This window comes from Pseudophryne corroboree, chromosome 6, assembly GCF_028390025.1.
Source record: "Pseudophryne corroboree isolate aPseCor3 chromosome 6, aPseCor3.hap2, whole genome shotgun sequence".
NCBI lineage: Eukaryota > Metazoa > Chordata > Amphibia > Anura > Myobatrachidae > Pseudophryne > Pseudophryne corroboree.
Genome location: NC_086449.1, coordinates 490,737,731 through 490,755,423, shown reverse-complemented (window position 1 = coordinate 490,755,423; position 17,693 = coordinate 490,737,731). Strand labels below are relative to the sequence as shown.

Genomic DNA, 17,693 nt, shown 5'->3' with positions numbered 1-17,693 from the left:
AGTGGTTTCCAACCCCAGTCCTCAGGAACCCCCGACAGGGTCACGTTCTGATTATTTCTTTAGTCACACACAGGTGAATGAATCTGTATTGCTGGGTCAGTATTTATCCCACCTACTTCTACAGGCAGAAATCCAACATACACAGGCAAAATTCAATTGAGGGGGAATGGATTTACCAAGTCGGGATGCCATTGTCAGCGTTTATACGTCATGGGGACTTGCTGCCGGGATTCCGACAGACAGGATGCCGCTGTCAGTATAGTGACAGCCTGCATCCCGTCTGCCGGGATATCGTATGTATTCCAAACAATGGTATTAGAGGCATGCATAGGTGACCATGCAGCAGCATGAGGCTGCAGGCCGGTATATCCTGGTCTGTAGCATATGTTACAATTTACAATTTGTATGTCATTTGTTGGAAGCTTTTGTGTTTCAAATAAATAGGATATTTGAATAATTGTTTTAGTTTGTAAGCTCTCACGAGCATGGCCTTCTTCTCTAATGTGCTTTTCCTTCCCTCACTTACACCATTGTCTCCGGGATCTACAGCCCTGCTGCTTATTTGGGTTTTATGACTGCTGATGCAGCAATATTTATAAACCATGTGCCTGTCCTGCAATGTTTTCTATTGTAAGTCACTTTCTTGCTTTGTTCTGTACTTTGTAAGGTGCTGCGGATCACTTGTGGCCTCATATAAATAAAGAATAATAGAATCCTTAAGATGGACTAGGGAATAAAGCTCTAGCCCAGATTTAAAATCCATGCATTGAAAATAAAATAAACATATTTTTTTTTAGTCATTGAGGTGTAAACTCATAGTGGCCAATGAAGAGGCCAATGCAGTGTTTTATTTGTTACTGCAGGACTCTTACGCTATCACCGTTTAGATCTTAAAGCCAGCACTTTCTAATAGTTGGAAACGTTTGTGTCTCTGTCAGGTGTAAGGATTCCTCTGTCACTTACTGGAATCCGTATTGGATGCTGCCTACTGGTGTATGTGGAAAGGACTGCTTATGGGAAGCTGCATTTAGGTAGGACATGTTGGTTTTATGGATCTACTCTATCAAAATAGTTGCCCACTTCATCAGTTAACTTTGCTAAAATATAAAATATATAATTGATCCCTTTTTAGTGTGCATTCTCATTTGGATCAGTAACTCCCATATTTGCAGCATAATTTAAAGGCAGTTCGTTTATGTTTAAATCACATTGGCTTCTGTTGTCAGTGCTACCCTTTCCTGCTGGGTATATAAGTACTCCAGAGTAGTGACCTCTAATCAGGGACGTGCGGTGAGCTAAAAGGCTAAGAAGGCACTAGCTAGCACCAGAGCCAGATTTACACATAAAATATGAGTCATAGGGCGCATCTGGTCATTATACACAGGTACAGCAGTATAAACTCCTGGAAATTTGGTGAGAGTTGATCAGAGATGTGCGAAAAAGATAAGCAGGGGGGGCACTGCCTCACCTGCCATAGACTTTTTACTCCAGAGTTTTGGCTATAAAAATGATTGAAATATCTTCTTTGCTTTATTCTAAACATATTCTTTGTATTTTTCATATACTTTATACAGTCAAAACTCTGGTACAAATGTAAGTATGACAGGAAAGGCTCTGCCTCACCCCACTGCACGTTACTGACCGCTATACTGCATGTTTTCACATTTACGCTTTTTCTGTCTACCTTATATGTCCCAGGTTGTCATTGCAGAGCACTGTGGCTCGTTACAACAATATTCTATTTGACCACTTAACAGCCAGTTCAGCACACTCCCACCTCAATGAAAAAAAAAAAAAAAAAAAAAAAGGTCAAATTGTAGGGTGGTTGTTGTTACTGTTTTTTTTTTTTCTTTTTTCTTTTTTTTTCATTTACTTGTTTAGAGAGTATTCTTAAAAATATACTTAAATATTTTATTGAAAAAATATGCCTGGGGTGTCACGCACCTCCACCTGTCCGTAGACCCAAATTGTTAACGGGTGGTGGCAGGCAAATTTACAAAGACCCCCCCCCCAGTGGATATATTTCCTATCCCCTTTTTCGTAATTGTCACAAATTTATTCTCAAACTTTACAACCGTATAAATGTAAAATAACAATGCAGAGTTTACACAATTTCATTTCTCTATCGTCCTAAGTGGATGCTGGGGTTCCTGAAAGGACCATGGGGGAATAGCGGCTCCGCAGGAGACAGGGCACAAAAGTAAAGCTTTTACAGGTCAGGTGGTGTGTACTGGCTCCTCCCCCTATGACCCTCCTCCAGACTCCAGTTAGATTTTTGTGCCCGGCCGAGAAGGGTGCAATTCTAGGTGGCTCTCATAAAGAGCTGCTTAGAGAGTTTAGCTTAGGTTTTTTATTTTACAGTGATTCCTGCTGGCAACAGGATCACTGCAACGAGGGACAGAGGGGAGAAGAAGTGAACTCACCTGCGTGCAGGATGGATTGGCTTCTTGGCTACTGGACATGAAGCTCCAGAGGGACGATCACAGGTACAGCCTGGATGGTCACCGGAGCCACGCCGCCGGCCCCCTCACAGATGCTGAAGCAAGAAGAGGTCCAGAATCGGCGGCTGAAGACTCCTGCAGTCTTCTTAAGGTAGCGCACAGCACTGCAGCTGTGCGCCATTTTCCTCTCAGCACACTTCACACGGCAGTCACTGAGGGTGCAGGGCGCTGGGGGGGGGCGCCCTGGGAGGCAAATGAAAACCTTTAAAAAGGCTAAAAATACCTCACATATAGCCCCAGAGGCTATATGGAGATATTTACCCCTGCCTAAATGTACTAAATAGCGGGAGACGAGCCCGCCGAAAAAGGGGCGGGGCCTATCTCCTCAGCACACGGCGCCATTTTCTGTCACAGCTCCGCTGGTCAGGAAGGCTCCCAGGTCTCTCCCCTGCACTGCACTACAGAAACAGGGTATAACAGAGAGGGGGGGCAGAATAAATGGCAATATATTAATATAAAAGCAGCTATAAGGCAGCACTTAATCATAAGGCTATCCCTGTCATATATAGCGTTTTTTGGTGTGTGCTGGCAGACTCTCCCTCTGTCTCCCCAAAGGGCTAGTGGGTCCTGTCTTCGTATAGAGCATTCCCTGTGTGTCTGCTGTGTGTCGGTACGTGTGTGTCGACATGTATGAGGACGTTATTGGTGTGGAGGCGGAGCAATTGCCAAATATGAGGATGTCACCTCCTAGGGGGTCGACACCAGAATGGATGCCTTTATTTGTGGAATTACGGGATAGCGTCAACTCGCTTAAGCAGTCGTTTGCCGACATGAGGCGGCCGGACACTCAATTAGTGTCTGTCCAGGCGCCTCAAACACCGTCAGGGGCTGTAAAACGTCCCTTGCCTCAGTCGGTCGACACAGACCCAGACACAGGCACTGATTCCGGTGGTGAAGGTGACGAATCAACCGTATTTTCCAGTAGGGCCACACGTTATATGATTTTGGCAATAAAGGAGATGTTACATTTAGCTGATACTACAGGTACCACTAAACAGGGTATTATGTGGGGTGTGAAAAAACTACCAGTAGTTTTTACCGAATCAGAAGAATTAAATGACGTGTGTAATGAAGCGTGGGGTGCCCCGATAAAAAACTGCTAATTTCAAAGAAGTTATTGGCTTTATACCCTTTCCCGCCAGAGGTTAGGGAGCGCTGGGAAACACCTCCTAGGGTGGACAAAGCGCTAACACACTTATCAAAACAAGTGGCGTTACCCTCTCCTGAGACGGACGCACTTAAAGATCCATCAGATAGGAGGATGGAAAATATCCAAAAAGGTATATACACACATGCAGGTGTTATACTACGACCAGCTATTGCGACTGCCTGGATGTGCAGTGCTGGGGTAGTTTGGTCAGAGTCCCTGATCAAAAATATTGATACCCTGGACAGGGACAATATTTTACTGTCGTTAGAACAAATAAAGGATGCATTTCTTTATATGCGTGATGCACAGAGAGATATCTGCACACTGGCATCACGGGTAAGTGCTATGTCCATTTCGGCCAGAAGAGCTTTATGGACACGACAGTGGACAGGCGATGCGTAGAGGAGTTATTTGAGGTCGGTCTATCGGATTTGGTGGCCACGGCTACGGCCGGGAAATCCACTTTTCTACCTCAAGTCACTCCCCAACAGAAAAAGGCACCGACCTTTCAACCGCAGCCCTTTCGTTCCTTTAAAAATAAGAGAGCAAAGGGCTATTCATATCTGCCACGAGGCAGAGGACGAGGGAAGAGACAGCAACAGGCAGCTCCTTCCCAGGAACAGAAGCCCTCCCCGGCTTCTACAAAAGCCTCAGCATGACGCTGGGGCTTCGCAAGCGGACTCGGGGGCGGTAGGCGGTCGTCTCAAAAATTACAGCGCGCAGTGGGCTCACTCGCAGGTAAATCCCTGGATCCTGCAGATAATATCTCAGGGGTACAGGTTGAAATTAGAGACAGAGCCACCTCGCCGTTTCCTGAAGTCTGCTTTACCAACGTCCCCCTCAGAAAGGGAGACGGTTTTGGAAGCCATTCACAAGCTGTATTCTCAGCAGGTGATAGTCAAGGTACCTCTTCTACAACAAGGGAAGGGGTATTATTCCACTCTATTTGTGGTACCGAAGCCGGATGGCTTGGTAAGGCCTATTCTAAATCTGAAGTCCTTGAACCTATACATAAAGAAGTTCAAGTTCAAGATGGAGTCACTCAGAGCAGTGATAGCGAACCTGGAAGAAGGGGACTTTATGGTATCCTTGGACATCAAGGATGCGTATCTCCACGTTCCAATTACCCCTCACACCAGGGGTACCTCAGGTTCGTTGTACAAAACTATCACTATCAGTTTCAGACGCTGCCGTTTGGTTTGTCCACGGCACCTCGGGTCTTTACAAAGGTAATGGCCGAGATAATATTTCTTCTTCGAAGAAAAGGCGTATTAATTATCCCATACTTGGACGATCTCCTAATAAGGGCAAGGTCCAGAGAACAGCTAGAGATGGGTTTAGCACTATCTCAAGAGGTGCTAAAGCAGCACGGATGGATTCTGAATATTCCAAAATCCTAATTAATGCCGACAACTCGTCTGCTGTTCCTGGGGATGATTCTGGACACAGTTCAGAAAAAGGTTTTTCTTCCCGAAGAAAAAGCCAAGGAGTTATCTGACCTGGTCAGGAACCTCCTAAAACCAGGAAAGGTGTCTGTACATCAATGCACAAGAGTCCTGGGAAAAAATGGTAGCTTCTTACGAAGCAATCCCTTTCGGCAGATTCCATGCAAAGGGATCTGTTGGACAAATGGTCAGGGTCGCATCTTCAGATGCACCTGCGGATAACCCTGTCGCCGAGGACAAGGGTATCCCTTCTGTGGTGGTTGCAGGAGGCTCATCTATTGGAGGGCCGCAGATTCGGCATGCAGGATTGGATCCTGGTGACCACGGATGCCAGCCTGAGAGGCTGGGGAGCAGTCACACAGGGAAGAAATTTCCAGGGAGTGTGGTCGAGCCTGAAAAAGTCTCTTCACATAAGCATTCTGGAACTAAGAGCAATCTACAATGCTCTAAGCCAGGCGGAACCTCTGCTTCAAGGAAGACCGGTGTTGATCCAGTCGGACAACATCACGGCAGTCGCCCATGTAAACAGACAGGGCGGCACAAGAAGCAGGAGGGCAATGGCAGAAGCTGCCAGGATCCTTCGCTGGGCGGAGAATCACGTGATAGCACTGTCAGCAGTATTCATCCCGGGCGTGGACAACTGGGAAGCAGACTTCCTCAGCAGACACGACCTTCACCCGGGAGAGTGGGGACTTCATCCAGAAGTTTTCCACATGCTATTAAACCGTTGGGTAAAACCAATGGTGGACATGATGGCGTCTCGCCTCAACAAAACACTGGACAGGTATTGCGCCAGGTCAAGAGATCCGCAGGCAATAGCTGTGGACGCGCTGGTAACACCTTGGGTGTACCAGTCGGTATATGTGTTTCCTCCTCTGCCTCTCATACCAAAGGTATTGAGGATTATACGGCAAAGAGGAGTAAGACTAGTGGCTCCGGATTGGCCAAGAAGGACTTGGTACCCGGAACTTCAAGAGATGGTCACGGACGATCCGTGGCCTCTACTTCTGAGAAGGGACCTGCTTCAGCAGGGTCCTTGTCTTTTTCAAGACTTACCGCGGCTGCGTTTGACGGCATGGCGTTGAATGCCAGATCCTAAAAGGAAAAGGCATTCCAGAAGAAGTCATTCCTACCTTGATAAAGGCAAGGAAGGAAGTCACCGCGAAGCATTATCGCCGTATTTGGCGAAAATATGTTGCGTGGTGCGAGCAGCGGAGTGCTCCGATGGAGGAATTTCAACTGGGTCGTTTTCCTACATTTCCTGCAATCAGGATTGTCTATGGGTCTCAAATTGGGATCTATTAAGGTTCAAATTTCGGCCCTATCAATATTCTTCCACAAAGAATTGGCCTCAGTCCCTGAGGTCCAGATTTTTATCAAAGGAGTACTGCATATACAGCCTCCTGTGGTGCCTAAGGTGGCACCGTGGGATCTAAATGTAGTTTTAGATTTCCTCAAATCCAATTGGTTTGAACCACTAAAGAATGTGGATTTGAAATATCTCACATGGAAAGTGACTATGTTACTGGCCCTGGCTTCGGCCGGGAGAGTATCTGAACTGGCGGCTTTGTCTTATAAAAGCCCTTATTTAATTTTCCATTCGACATAGGGCAGAGCTGCGGACGCGTCCGCATTTTCTCCCTAAGGTGGTATCAGCGTTTCACCTGAACCAGCCTATTGTAGTGCCTGCGGCTACAGACGACTTGAAGGACTCCAAGTTGTTGGACGTTGTCAGAGCCTTAAAAATATACATTTAAAGGACGGCTGGAGTCAGAAAATCTGACTCGCTGTTTATACTGTATGCACCCAACAAGTTGGGTGCACCTGCTTCTAAGCAGTCGATTGCTCGTTGGTTTTGTAACAAAATTCAACTTGTACATTCTGTGGCAGGCCTGCCACAGCCTAAATCTGTTAAGGCCCATTCCGCAAGGAAGGTGGGCTCATCTTGGGCGGCTGCCCGAGGGGTCTCGGCATTACAACTCTGCCGAGCAGCTACGTGGTCAGGGGAGAACACGTTTGTAAATTTTTACAAATTTGATACCCTGGCAAAGGAGGACCTGGAGTTCTCTCATTCGGTGCTGCAGAGTCATCCGCACTCTCCCGCCCGTTTGGGAGCTTTGGTATAATCCCCATGGTCCTTTCAGGAACCCCAGCATCCACTTAGGACGATAGAGAAAATAAGAATTTACTTACCGATAATTCTATTTCTCGGAGTCCGTAGTGGATGCTGGGCGCCCATCCCAAGTGCGGATTATCTGCAATACTTGTACATAGTTATTGTTAACTAATTCGGGTTATTGTTTAGGAAGCCATCTTTCAGAGGCTCCTCTGTTATCATACTGTTAACTGGGTTTAGATCACAAGTTGTACGGTGTGATTGGTGTGGCTGGTATGAGTCTTACCCGGGATTCAAAATCCTCCCTTATTGTGTACGCTCGTCCGGGCACAGTACCTAACTGGAGTCTGGAGGAGGGTCATAGGGGGAGGAGCCAGTACACACCACCTGACCTGTAAAAGCTTTACTTTTGTGCCCTGTCTCCTGCGGAGCCGCTATTCCCCCATGGTCCTTTCAGGAACCCCAGCATCCACTACGGACTCCGAGAAATAGAATTATCGGTAAGTAAATTCTTATTATTAAAATCAATACTTATGTCCTATAATGGCATTGGTAACAGGATTAATTAAAAAAAAAATATTAAGCATTGCTGTTTTGAACTCAATGTGGGCATATGCACTATCCATAAGGAACATTGCTTTCCTTATGGATAGTGCATATGCTTAGTTTTGATGTGAACAAAGTTTGTGTTATTTTGCATGTAGACCACAAATGCTGGGCAGCTTAATTTTTACACTGCAATTTAGATTTGAGTTTGGACACACCTCACCCAAATCTAAATTTCTCTTACGTCCTAGAGGATGCTTGGGACTCCAAAAGGACCATGGAGTATAGACGGGATCCGCAGGAGCTTGGGCACACTAAAAAGACACTGACTGAGTGTGAACTGGCTCCTCCCTCTATGCCCGCCCTCGAGACCTCAGTTAGACTTTGTGCCCAGGAGTGACTGGACACACACTAGGGGGGAGCTCTACTGAGTTTCTCTAGAAAATACTTTTGTTAGGTTTTTTATTTTCAGGGGGACCTGCTGGCTACAGGCTCCCTGCATCGTGGGACTGAGGGGAGAAAAGTCAGACCTACTTCTACTTAGTGAAGGGCTCTGCTTCTTATGCTACTGGACACCATTAGCTCCAGAGGGTTCGATCACTTGGTTCGCCTAGCTGCTTGTTCCCGGAGCCGCGCCGTCACCCCCCTCCCAGAAGAAAGAAGCCGGGTGAGTATGTGAAGATCCGAAGACATCAGACGGCAGAAGACTTCAGTAACGAGGTAGCAGCGGTAGCGCTGCGCTCCATGCTCCCACACACTTCAACGGCACTTGCGGGTGCAGGGCGCTGGGGGGGGGGGAGCGCCCTGGGCAGCATGTTACTGGGGTCTTAAAGGGCTGGCAGACAGGCATTTTCGGTGCCCGGGCACCGTTTTCCATACCCCCGCCAGCATAGCAGTTTGAATTTTTGCGGGACTGAAGCGCGCCGGGAAGGGGCAAGGCTTAGCCGCACAGCTCACCAGCGCCATTTTCTCTCATCCGCAGCCGCTGCATGAGACGCTGGCCCGGGACCTCCAGGCTCCATTCATGTAAAAGGGAGCAGAACGGGGGGTGGGGACAGATATTTTGGTGCTTATTTTTAATTAAGAACAGCGCTATCAGCATATATTGTTTTGGTGTGATATATGGGCGCTGGGGTGTGAGCTGGCATACTCCCTCTGTGTTCTCTCTCTCCGGGCTTCCTTGTGGGTCTGTCCCCTGGCTGAGGCACTGTGTGTGTGTGGGTGTGTCAGTACTACTTGTCGGCATGTCTGAGGCTGAGTGTTCCTCCCCGGAGGAGGTTGCTGGGGGTGCAGAAACGTGGCTGGAGATGGCTCTGTCGGCACAGCCGACACCTGATTTGGTTACTATGTTAAGTGTACTTAATGCAAATGTGGCCTCATTGTCTAAGAGGTTGGCTAAATCTGAGTCTCAGACACAGGTGTGGAGGAAATCCATAGAGGATGCTTTGACTCAGGTGCAGGCCCTGTCAGGGTCACAAAAGCGTTAGTTTACCCATATGGTAGATACGGATACTGACACGGATTCTGATTCCGATGTCGATTTCAATGAGGCTACTTTACACCCAAGGCTAGTTAAGAGTATTCAGTACATGATTGTGGCTATTAAAGATGTTTTACGTATCTCTAACGAACCTGCGGTGTAGGAAACAAGGATTTGTTTATTTAAAGGGAAAAGGCCTGAGGCGAAATTTCCCCCCTCTCATGAAATGAATGCTCTTTGTGAAAAGGCTTGGGAGTCGCCGGACAAAAGGTGGCAGATTCCCAAGAGAATTTTCATGGCTTATCCTTTCTCCTCTGATGACAGGGAAAAATGGGAGTCGTCTCCGAATGTCGACAAGGCTTTATCCCGTTTTGTCTAAGAAGGTGGCGCTTCCGTCCCCTAACACGGCAGCCTCTCAAGGATCCGGCGGATCGTAAGCTGGAGACGTCTTTGAAGGCCATTTTCGTTAATACGGGTGCATTACTCAGACCTGCTGTGGCGTCGGTATGGTTGAGTAGTGCTATTGCTAAATGGGCTGATAATTGAGCTTCTGATATGGATACCCTTGATAAAGATAATGTTCTTTTGACTCTTGGTTATATATATATTGGTAGATGCTCAATTAGCTTAGTGATATAATTCAGGTGCTCGAAAGGGAGGGGTATTTCTAAGCAAGAAAAAAAGCCATTTGTTTCCCCCAGCACCCTGAATCATAACCGTAACCAGATATAAATTCCACATAACAGAATTCAGAGATCTTCGTTACACATATTTGCGCAAATGTGTGAATAAGCCCCAAAGCCGCATCAAGGCGTTTCTGTATATTTGGGGTCCCTAGCGCTATATCTAGGTGCATGGTGTGGCACCCCAAAACACCAGCATAAGCCAGAAAGCCCAGCGTGGCATACCAGTGAAAAAACTATAGTGTTAATAAATTAGTATTTAGGAAGCCGAAGCTATAGAGAAAGTGATATGAAATGCAATTAAAATAGAGAAATTAATAAGTGAAAAGTGTTAATAGAATGTAAAGGTATGCCACACTAAGGCCATCCAGCTTAGCCAGTCCAGAGGCACCACACCTCACACCTCCATTACCCCAATCTGGGTCTAAGATTAACCAGCAAGGAGCCACATGATAATGGCTCCTTACTACAATATGTCTAAGCTAAGAGCTACCTACCTTGGAGCAACCCCATAATGCTCCCTGTGGCATGTCAGGGCCTGCACCTCTTCCTATTGCAGGAACCTCTCTGCCTCTCACAACAAACACATATATTGGTAGATGCTCAATTAGCTTAGTGATATAATTAAGGTGCTCGAAAGGGAGGGGTATTTCTAAGCAAGAACAAAAGCCATTTGTTTCCCCCAGCACCCTGAATCATAACCGTAACCAGATATAAATTCCACATGATAACAGAATTCAGAGATCTTCGTTACACATATTTGCGCAAATGTGTGAATAAGCCCCAAAGCCGCATCAAGGCGTCTCTGTATATTTGGGGTCCCTAGCGCTATATCTAGGTGCATGGGGTGGCTTGGTTATATCAAGGACGCTGCAGATTACCTGAAGGATGCGGCGAGGGATGTTGGTCTCTTGGGATCAAGAGCCAATGCCATGGCGATCTCGGCCAGGAGGGCGCTGTGGATCCATCAATGGAATGCGGATTCCGACTCCAAGAAAAATCTGGAAGCTCTTCCCTTCAAAGGTAGTGTCTTGTTTGGTGACGGCCTGGCTGACCTGGTGTCTACTGCGACTGCGGGTAAGTCATCTTTTCTTCCTTATGTTCCCACACAACAGAAAAAGGCACCCCATCAGCAGATGTAGTCCTTTCGACCCAATAAATACAAGCGAGGAAAAGGCTCATCCTTTCTCACTTCAAAGGGTAGAGGAAGGGGAAGAAAGTCACCTGCAGTATCAGGCGCCCAGGACCAAAAGTCCTCCCCCCGCCTTTACCAAGGCCACTGCATGATGCTGGGGCTCCCCTGAGGGAGTCCGGGCCAGTGGGGGGCTGTCTGCGGATCTTCAGTCAGGTCTGGGTTCTATCAGGCCTGGATCCTTGGGTCCTAGACATAGTGTCTCAGGGATGCAGGCTGGAGTTTCAGAAGATGCCCCCTCACCGCTTTTTCATTTCTGCCTTGCCAGTGTCTCTTCAGGACAGGGAGGTGGTGAATGCAGCTATACAAACGTTGTGTCAACAGAGGGTCATTGTTCCCGTTCCCCCGTCCCAACGGGGGGAGGGGTTCTACTCGAGCCTTTTTGTTGTACCGAAGCCGGACGCTTCGGTCAGACCGATTCTGAACCTAAAATCCCTCAATCCATACTTGAAAGTTTTCAAGTTCAAGATGGAATCTCTTCGAGCTGTGATCTCCAGCCTAGCGGGGGGATTTTATGGCGTCAGTCGACATAAAGGATGCCTACTTACACGTCCCGATATATCCTCCGCATCGGGCTTTCCTCAGATTTGCGGTACAGGATTGTCATTACCAATTTCAGACATTGCCGTTTAGGCTTTCCACGGCCCCGAGGATTTTCACCAAAGTCATGGCGGAAATGATGGTTCTCCTTCGCAAACAAGGGGTTACAATTAGCCCGTACTTGGACGATCTCCTGATAAAGGCGAGGTCCAAGGAACAATTGTTAAGAAATGTGGATTTGTCTCTGTCGGTTCTGCGACAACACGGTTGGGTTCTAAATCTGCCGAAGTCTCAGTTGATTCTGGCCACTCGGCTGCCCTTTCTGGGCATGATTCTAGACACGGAGTTACAGAGAGTGTTTCTTCCGCAAGACAAAGCTCTGGAACTACAGACAATGGTCTGGGAGCTTCTGAGGCTGACAAATGTGTCGATTCATCAATGTACTCTGGTTCTGGGGAAGATGGTTGCGGCGTACGAAGCTATTCCATTTGGCAGGTTTCATGCCCGGGTGTTTCAGTGGGATCTGCTGAGCAAATGGTCCGGGTCTCACCTGCACATGCACCGGAAAATAAGTCTATCTTCCAGGGCCAGGATTTCTCTCCTGTGGTGGCTACAAAGCTCTCCCCTTCTAGAAGGGCGCCGATTCGGAATCCAGGACTGGGTCCTACTGACAACAGATGCAAGACTCCGAAGCTGGGGCGCAGTCACCCAAGGAAGAAATTTCCAGGGGAAATGGTCAAACCAGGAATCTTGTCTCCACATAAATGTTCTCGAGTTAAGAGCCATTTACAACGGCCTACTACAAGCAAAGAGCCTTCTTTAGGGTCGGCCTGTCCTGATCCAGTCGGACAACATAACAGGGGTGGCACATGTAAACCGTCAAGGCGGAACAAGGAGCAGGGCGGCTATGGTGGAGGCCACAAGAATCCTTTGCTGGGCGGAACAGCACGTGAGCGCTCTGTCAGCAGTCTTCCTCCCGGGCGTGGACAACTGGGAAGCAGACTTCCTCAGCAGACACGATCTCCATCCGGGAGAGTGGGCTCTTCACCAAGAGGTATTTGCAGAGGTGACGAAGTGTTGGGGAATTCCTCTGATAGACATGATGGCGTCTCGCCTCAACAAGAAGCTTCCGAGGTATTGTTCCAGGTCAAAGGACCCCCAAGCCAGTGCAGTGGACGCCCTGGTGACTCCGTGGGTGTTTCAGTCGGTGTATGTGTTCCCTCAGCTTCCTCTCATTCCAAAGGTGCTGGGGATCATACGACGAGCAAGGGTTCAGGCGATTCTCGTCGTTCCAGACTGTCCACGCACGGCCTGGTATCCGTATCTTCAGGAATTACTAGTGGAAGATCCTTGGCCGCTTCCTCTGAGAGGACCTGTTACTGCAGGGTCCATGCGTGTTTCCGGACTTACCGCAGCTGCGTTTGACGGCGTGGAAGTTGAGCGCCAAATCTTAGCTCAAAGGTATTCCTGGGGAGGTCATCCCCACTCTCCTTAAGGCTATGAAGGAGGTGACGGCGAAACATTATCACTGTATTTGGAGAAAGTATGTTTCGTGGTGTGAGACCAAAACTGCTCCTGCGGAGGAATTTCACTTGGGTCGTTTTCTCCATTTTTTGCAGGCAGGCGTCGATGCAGGCCTGAAATTGGGTTCCATCAAAGTACAGATTTCGGCTTTATCTATTTTCTTTCAAAAGGAATTGGCCGTCAGAGGTGCAGACTTTTGTGAAGGGAGTGCTGCATATCCATCCTCCTTTCTCTGACGTCCTAGTGGATGCTGGGACTTCCGTAAGGACCATGGGGAATAGCGGCTCCGCAGGAGACTGGGCACAAAAAGTAAAAGCTTTAGACTAGCTGGTGTGCACTGGCTCCTCCCCCTATGACCCTCCTCCAAGCCTCCGTTAGATTTTTGTGCCCGAACGAGAAGGGTGCATGCTAGGTGGCTCTCCTGAGCTGCTTAGAAGTAAAAGTTTAAATAGGTTTTTTATTTTCAGTGAGTCCTGCTGGCAACAGGCTCACTGCATCGTGGGACTAAGGGGAGAAGAAGCGAACTCACCTGCGTGCAGAGTGGATTGGGCTTCTTGGCTACTGGACATTAGCTCCAGAGGGACGATCACAGGTTCAGCCTGGATGGGTCCCGGAGCCGCGCCGCCGGCCCCCTTACAGAGCCAGAAGAGCGAAGAGGTCCGGAGAAATCGGCGGCAGAAGACGTTCCTGTCTTCAGATAAGGTAGCGCACAGCACTGCAGCTGTGCGCCATTGCTCTCGGCACACTTCACACTCCGGTCACTGAGGGTGCAGGGAGCTGGGGGGAAGCGCCCTGAGACGCAATAAAACATGTTTAAACCTTATATGGCTAAAGAAATACATCACATATAGCTCCTGGGCTATATGGATGCATTTCACCCCTGCCAGTTTTCCTAAAAAAAGCGGGAGAAAAGGCCGCCATGAAGGGGGCGGAGCCTATCTCCTCAGCACACAAGCGCCATTTTCCCTCACAGTTCCGCTGGAAGGAAGGCTCCCAGACTCTCCCCTGCAGTCCTGCTACAGAATCAGGGTAAAACAAGAGAGGGGGGGCACTATTGGCAGCTAATATAAAACAGCAGCTATAAAGGGAGTAACACCTACATAAGGTTATCCCTGTATATATATATATATATATATATATATATATATATATATATATAGCGCTCTGGTGTGTGCTGGCAAACTCTCCCTCTGTCTCCCCAAAGGGCTCGTGGGGTCCTGTCCTCTTTCAGAGCATTCCCTGTGTGTGTGCTGGGTGTCGGTACGATTGTGTCGACATGTATGAGGAGGAAAATGATGTGGAAGCAGAGCAATTGCCTGTGTTAGTGATGTCACCCCCTAGGGAGTCGACACCTGACTGGATGGTCGTATTTAAAGCATTACGTGACAGTGTCAGCACTTGGCAAAAAATTGTTGTCGACATGAGACAGCCGGCAAATCAATTAGTGCCTGTTCAGGCGTCTCAGACACCGTCGGGGGCGCTAAAACGCCCGTTACCTCAGATGGTCGACACAGACCCAGACACGGATACTGAATCCAGTGTCGACGGTGAGGAGACAAACGTAATGTCCAGTAGGGCCACACGTTACATGATCACGGCAATGAAGGAGGCATTGAATATTTCTGACACTACAAGTACCACAAAAAAGGGTATTATGTGGGGTGTGAAAAAACTACCAGTAGTTTTTCCTGAATCAGATGAATTAAATGAGGTGTGTGATAAAGCGTGGTTTTCCCCCGATAAAAAACTGCTGATTTCTAATAAATTATTGGCACTATACCCTTTCCCGCCAGAGGTTAGGGCGCGTTGGGAAACACCCCCTAGGGTAGATAAGGCGCTCCCACGCTTATCAAAACAAGTGGCGTTACCGTCTCCCGATACGGCCGCCCTTAAGGAACCAGCTGATAGAAGGCTGGAAAATATCCTAAAAGGTATATACACACATACTGGTGTTATACTGCGACCAGCAATCGCCTCAGCCTGGATGTGCAGTGCTGGAGTGGCTTGGTCGGATTCCCTGACTGAAAATATTGATACCCTGGATAGGGACAGTATATTATTAACTATAGAGCATTTAAAGGATGCATTACTATATATGCGAGATGCACAGAGGGATATTTGCACCCTGGCATCTAGAGTGAGTGCGATGTCCATTTCTGCCAGAAGAGCGTTATGGACGCGACAGTGGTCAGGTGATGTGGATTCCAAACGACATATGGAAGTATTGCCGTATAAAAGGGAGGAGTTATTTGGGGTCGGTCTATCGGACCTGGTGGCCACAGCAACGGCTGGAAAATCCACCTTTTTACCCCAGGTCACCTCTCAGCAGAAAAAGACACCGTCTTTTCAAACTCAGTCCTTTCGTTCCCATAAGGGCAAGCGGGCAAAAGGCCACTCATTTCTGCCCCGGGGCAGAGGAAGGGGAAAAAGACTGCACCAGGCAGCCTCTTCCCAGGAGCAGAAGCCCTCCCCCGCTTCTGCCAAGTCTTCAGCATGACGCTGGGGCCTTACAAGCGGACTCAGGCACGGTGGGGGGCCGTCTCAAGAATTTCAGCGCGCAGTGGGCTCACTCGCAAGTGGACCCCTGGATCCTGCAGGTAGTATCACAGGGGTACAAATTGGAATTCGAGACGTCTCCCCCTCGCCGGTTCCTGAAGTCTGCTCTACCAACGTCTCCCTCCGACAGGGAGGCGGTAGTGGAAGCTATTCACAAGCTGTATTCCCAGCAGGTGATAATCAAGGTACCCCTCCTACAACAGGGAAAGGGGTATTATTCCACGCTGTTTGTGGTACCGAAGCCGGACGGCTCGGTGAGACCAATTTTAAATCTAAAATCCTTGAACACTTGCATAAAAAGGTTCAAATTCAAGATGGAGTCACTCAGAGCAGTGATAGCGAACCTGGAAGAAGGGGACTATATGGTGTCTCTGGACATCAAAGATGCTTATCTCCATGTCCCAATCTACCCTTCTCACCAAGGGTACCTCAGGTTTGTGGTACAAAACTGTCATTATCAGTTTCAGACGCTGCCGTTTGGATTGTCCACGGCACCACGGGTCTTTACCAAGGTAATGGCCGAAATGATGATTCTTCTTCGAAGAAAAGGCGTCTTAATTATCCCTTACTTGGACGATCTCCTGATAAGGGCAAGGTCCAGGGAACAGTTAGAGGTCGGAGTAGCACTATCTCAGGTAGTGCTACGTCAGCACGGGTGGATCCTAAATATCCCAAAATCACAGCTGATTCCAACAACACGTCTACTGTTCCTGGGGATGATTCTGGACACAGTCCAGAAAAAGGTGTTTCTCCCGGAGGAGAAGGCCAGGGAGTTATCCGAGCTAGTCAGGAAACTCTTAAAACCAGGCCAAGTGTCAGTGCATCAATGCACGAGAGTCCTGGGAAAAATGGTGGCTTCTTACGAAGCGATTCCATTCGGAAGATTCCATGCAAGAACTTTTCAGTGGGATCTGCTGGACAAATGGTCCGGATCGCATCTTCAGATGCATCAGCGGATAACCCTATCTCCAAGGACAAGGGTGTCTCTCCTGTGGTGGTTACAGAGTGCTCATCTTCTAGAGGGCCGCAGATTCGGCATTCAGGATTGGATGCTGGTGACCACCGATGCCAGCCTGAGAGGCTGGGGAGCAGTCACACAGGGAAGAAATTTCCAGGGCTTGTGGTCAAGCATGGAAACGTCTCTTCACATAAATATCCTGGAACTAAGGGCCATTTACAATGCCCTAAGTCAAGCAAGGCCTCTGCTTCAGGGTCAGTCGGTATTGATCCAATCGGACAACATCACGGCAGTCGCCCACGTCAACAGACAGGGCGGCACAAGAAGCAGGAGGGCAATGGCAGAAGCTGCAAGGATTCTTCGCTGGGCGGAAAATCATGTGGTGGCACTGTCAGCAGTGTTCATTCCGGGAGTGGACAACTGGGAAGCAGACTTCCTCAGCAGACACGACCTCCACCCGGGGGAGTGGGGACTTCACCCAGAAGTCTTTCAAGTGATTGTAAACCGTTGGGAAAAACCAAAGGTGGACATGATGGCGTCCCGTCTCAACAAAAAACTGGACAGATATTGCGCCAGGTCAAGGGACCCTCAGGCAATAGCGGTGGACGCTCTGGTAACACCGTGGGTGTACCAGTCGGTGTATGTGTTCCCTCCTCTGCCTCTCATTCCAAAAGTACTGAGAATCATAAGAAGGAGAGGAGTGAAGACTATACTCGTGGCTCCGGATTGGCCAAGAAGAACTTGGTACCCGGAACTGCAAGAGATGCTCACGGAGGACCCGTGGCCTCTACCTCTAAGAAAGGACCTGCTCCAGCAGGGACCTTGTCTGTTCCAAGACTTACCGCGGCTGCGTTTGACGGCATGGCGGTTGAACGCCGGATCCTGATGGAAAAAGGCATTCCAGATGAAGTCATCCCTACCCTGATCAAAGCCAGGAAGGATGTAACTGCGAAACATTATCACCGCATTTGGCGAAAATATGTTTCCTGGTGTGAGGCTAAG

The 17,693-nt window shown here is 48.4% G+C and overlaps 1 protein-coding gene across 5 annotated transcripts in view; it reads left to right on the top strand.

The window, feature by feature from the left end:
• GXYLT1 (glucoside xylosyltransferase 1) overlaps positions 1–17,693 on the top strand; it is a 262,151-nt gene that overhangs the window by 13,789 nt on the left and 230,669 nt on the right. For 4 of the 5 annotated variants that reach the window (XM_063927318.1, XM_063927319.1, XM_063927317.1 and 1 more), the window contains exon 2: positions 939–1,031. The exons of the other annotated variant lie outside the window; for it this stretch is intronic. In XM_063927318.1, coding sequence (XP_063783388.1) covers positions 939–1,031 — 93 coding nt within the window. The remainder of the gene's footprint in view (positions 1–938; positions 1,032–17,693) is intronic. 5 annotated transcript variants of the gene reach the window in all.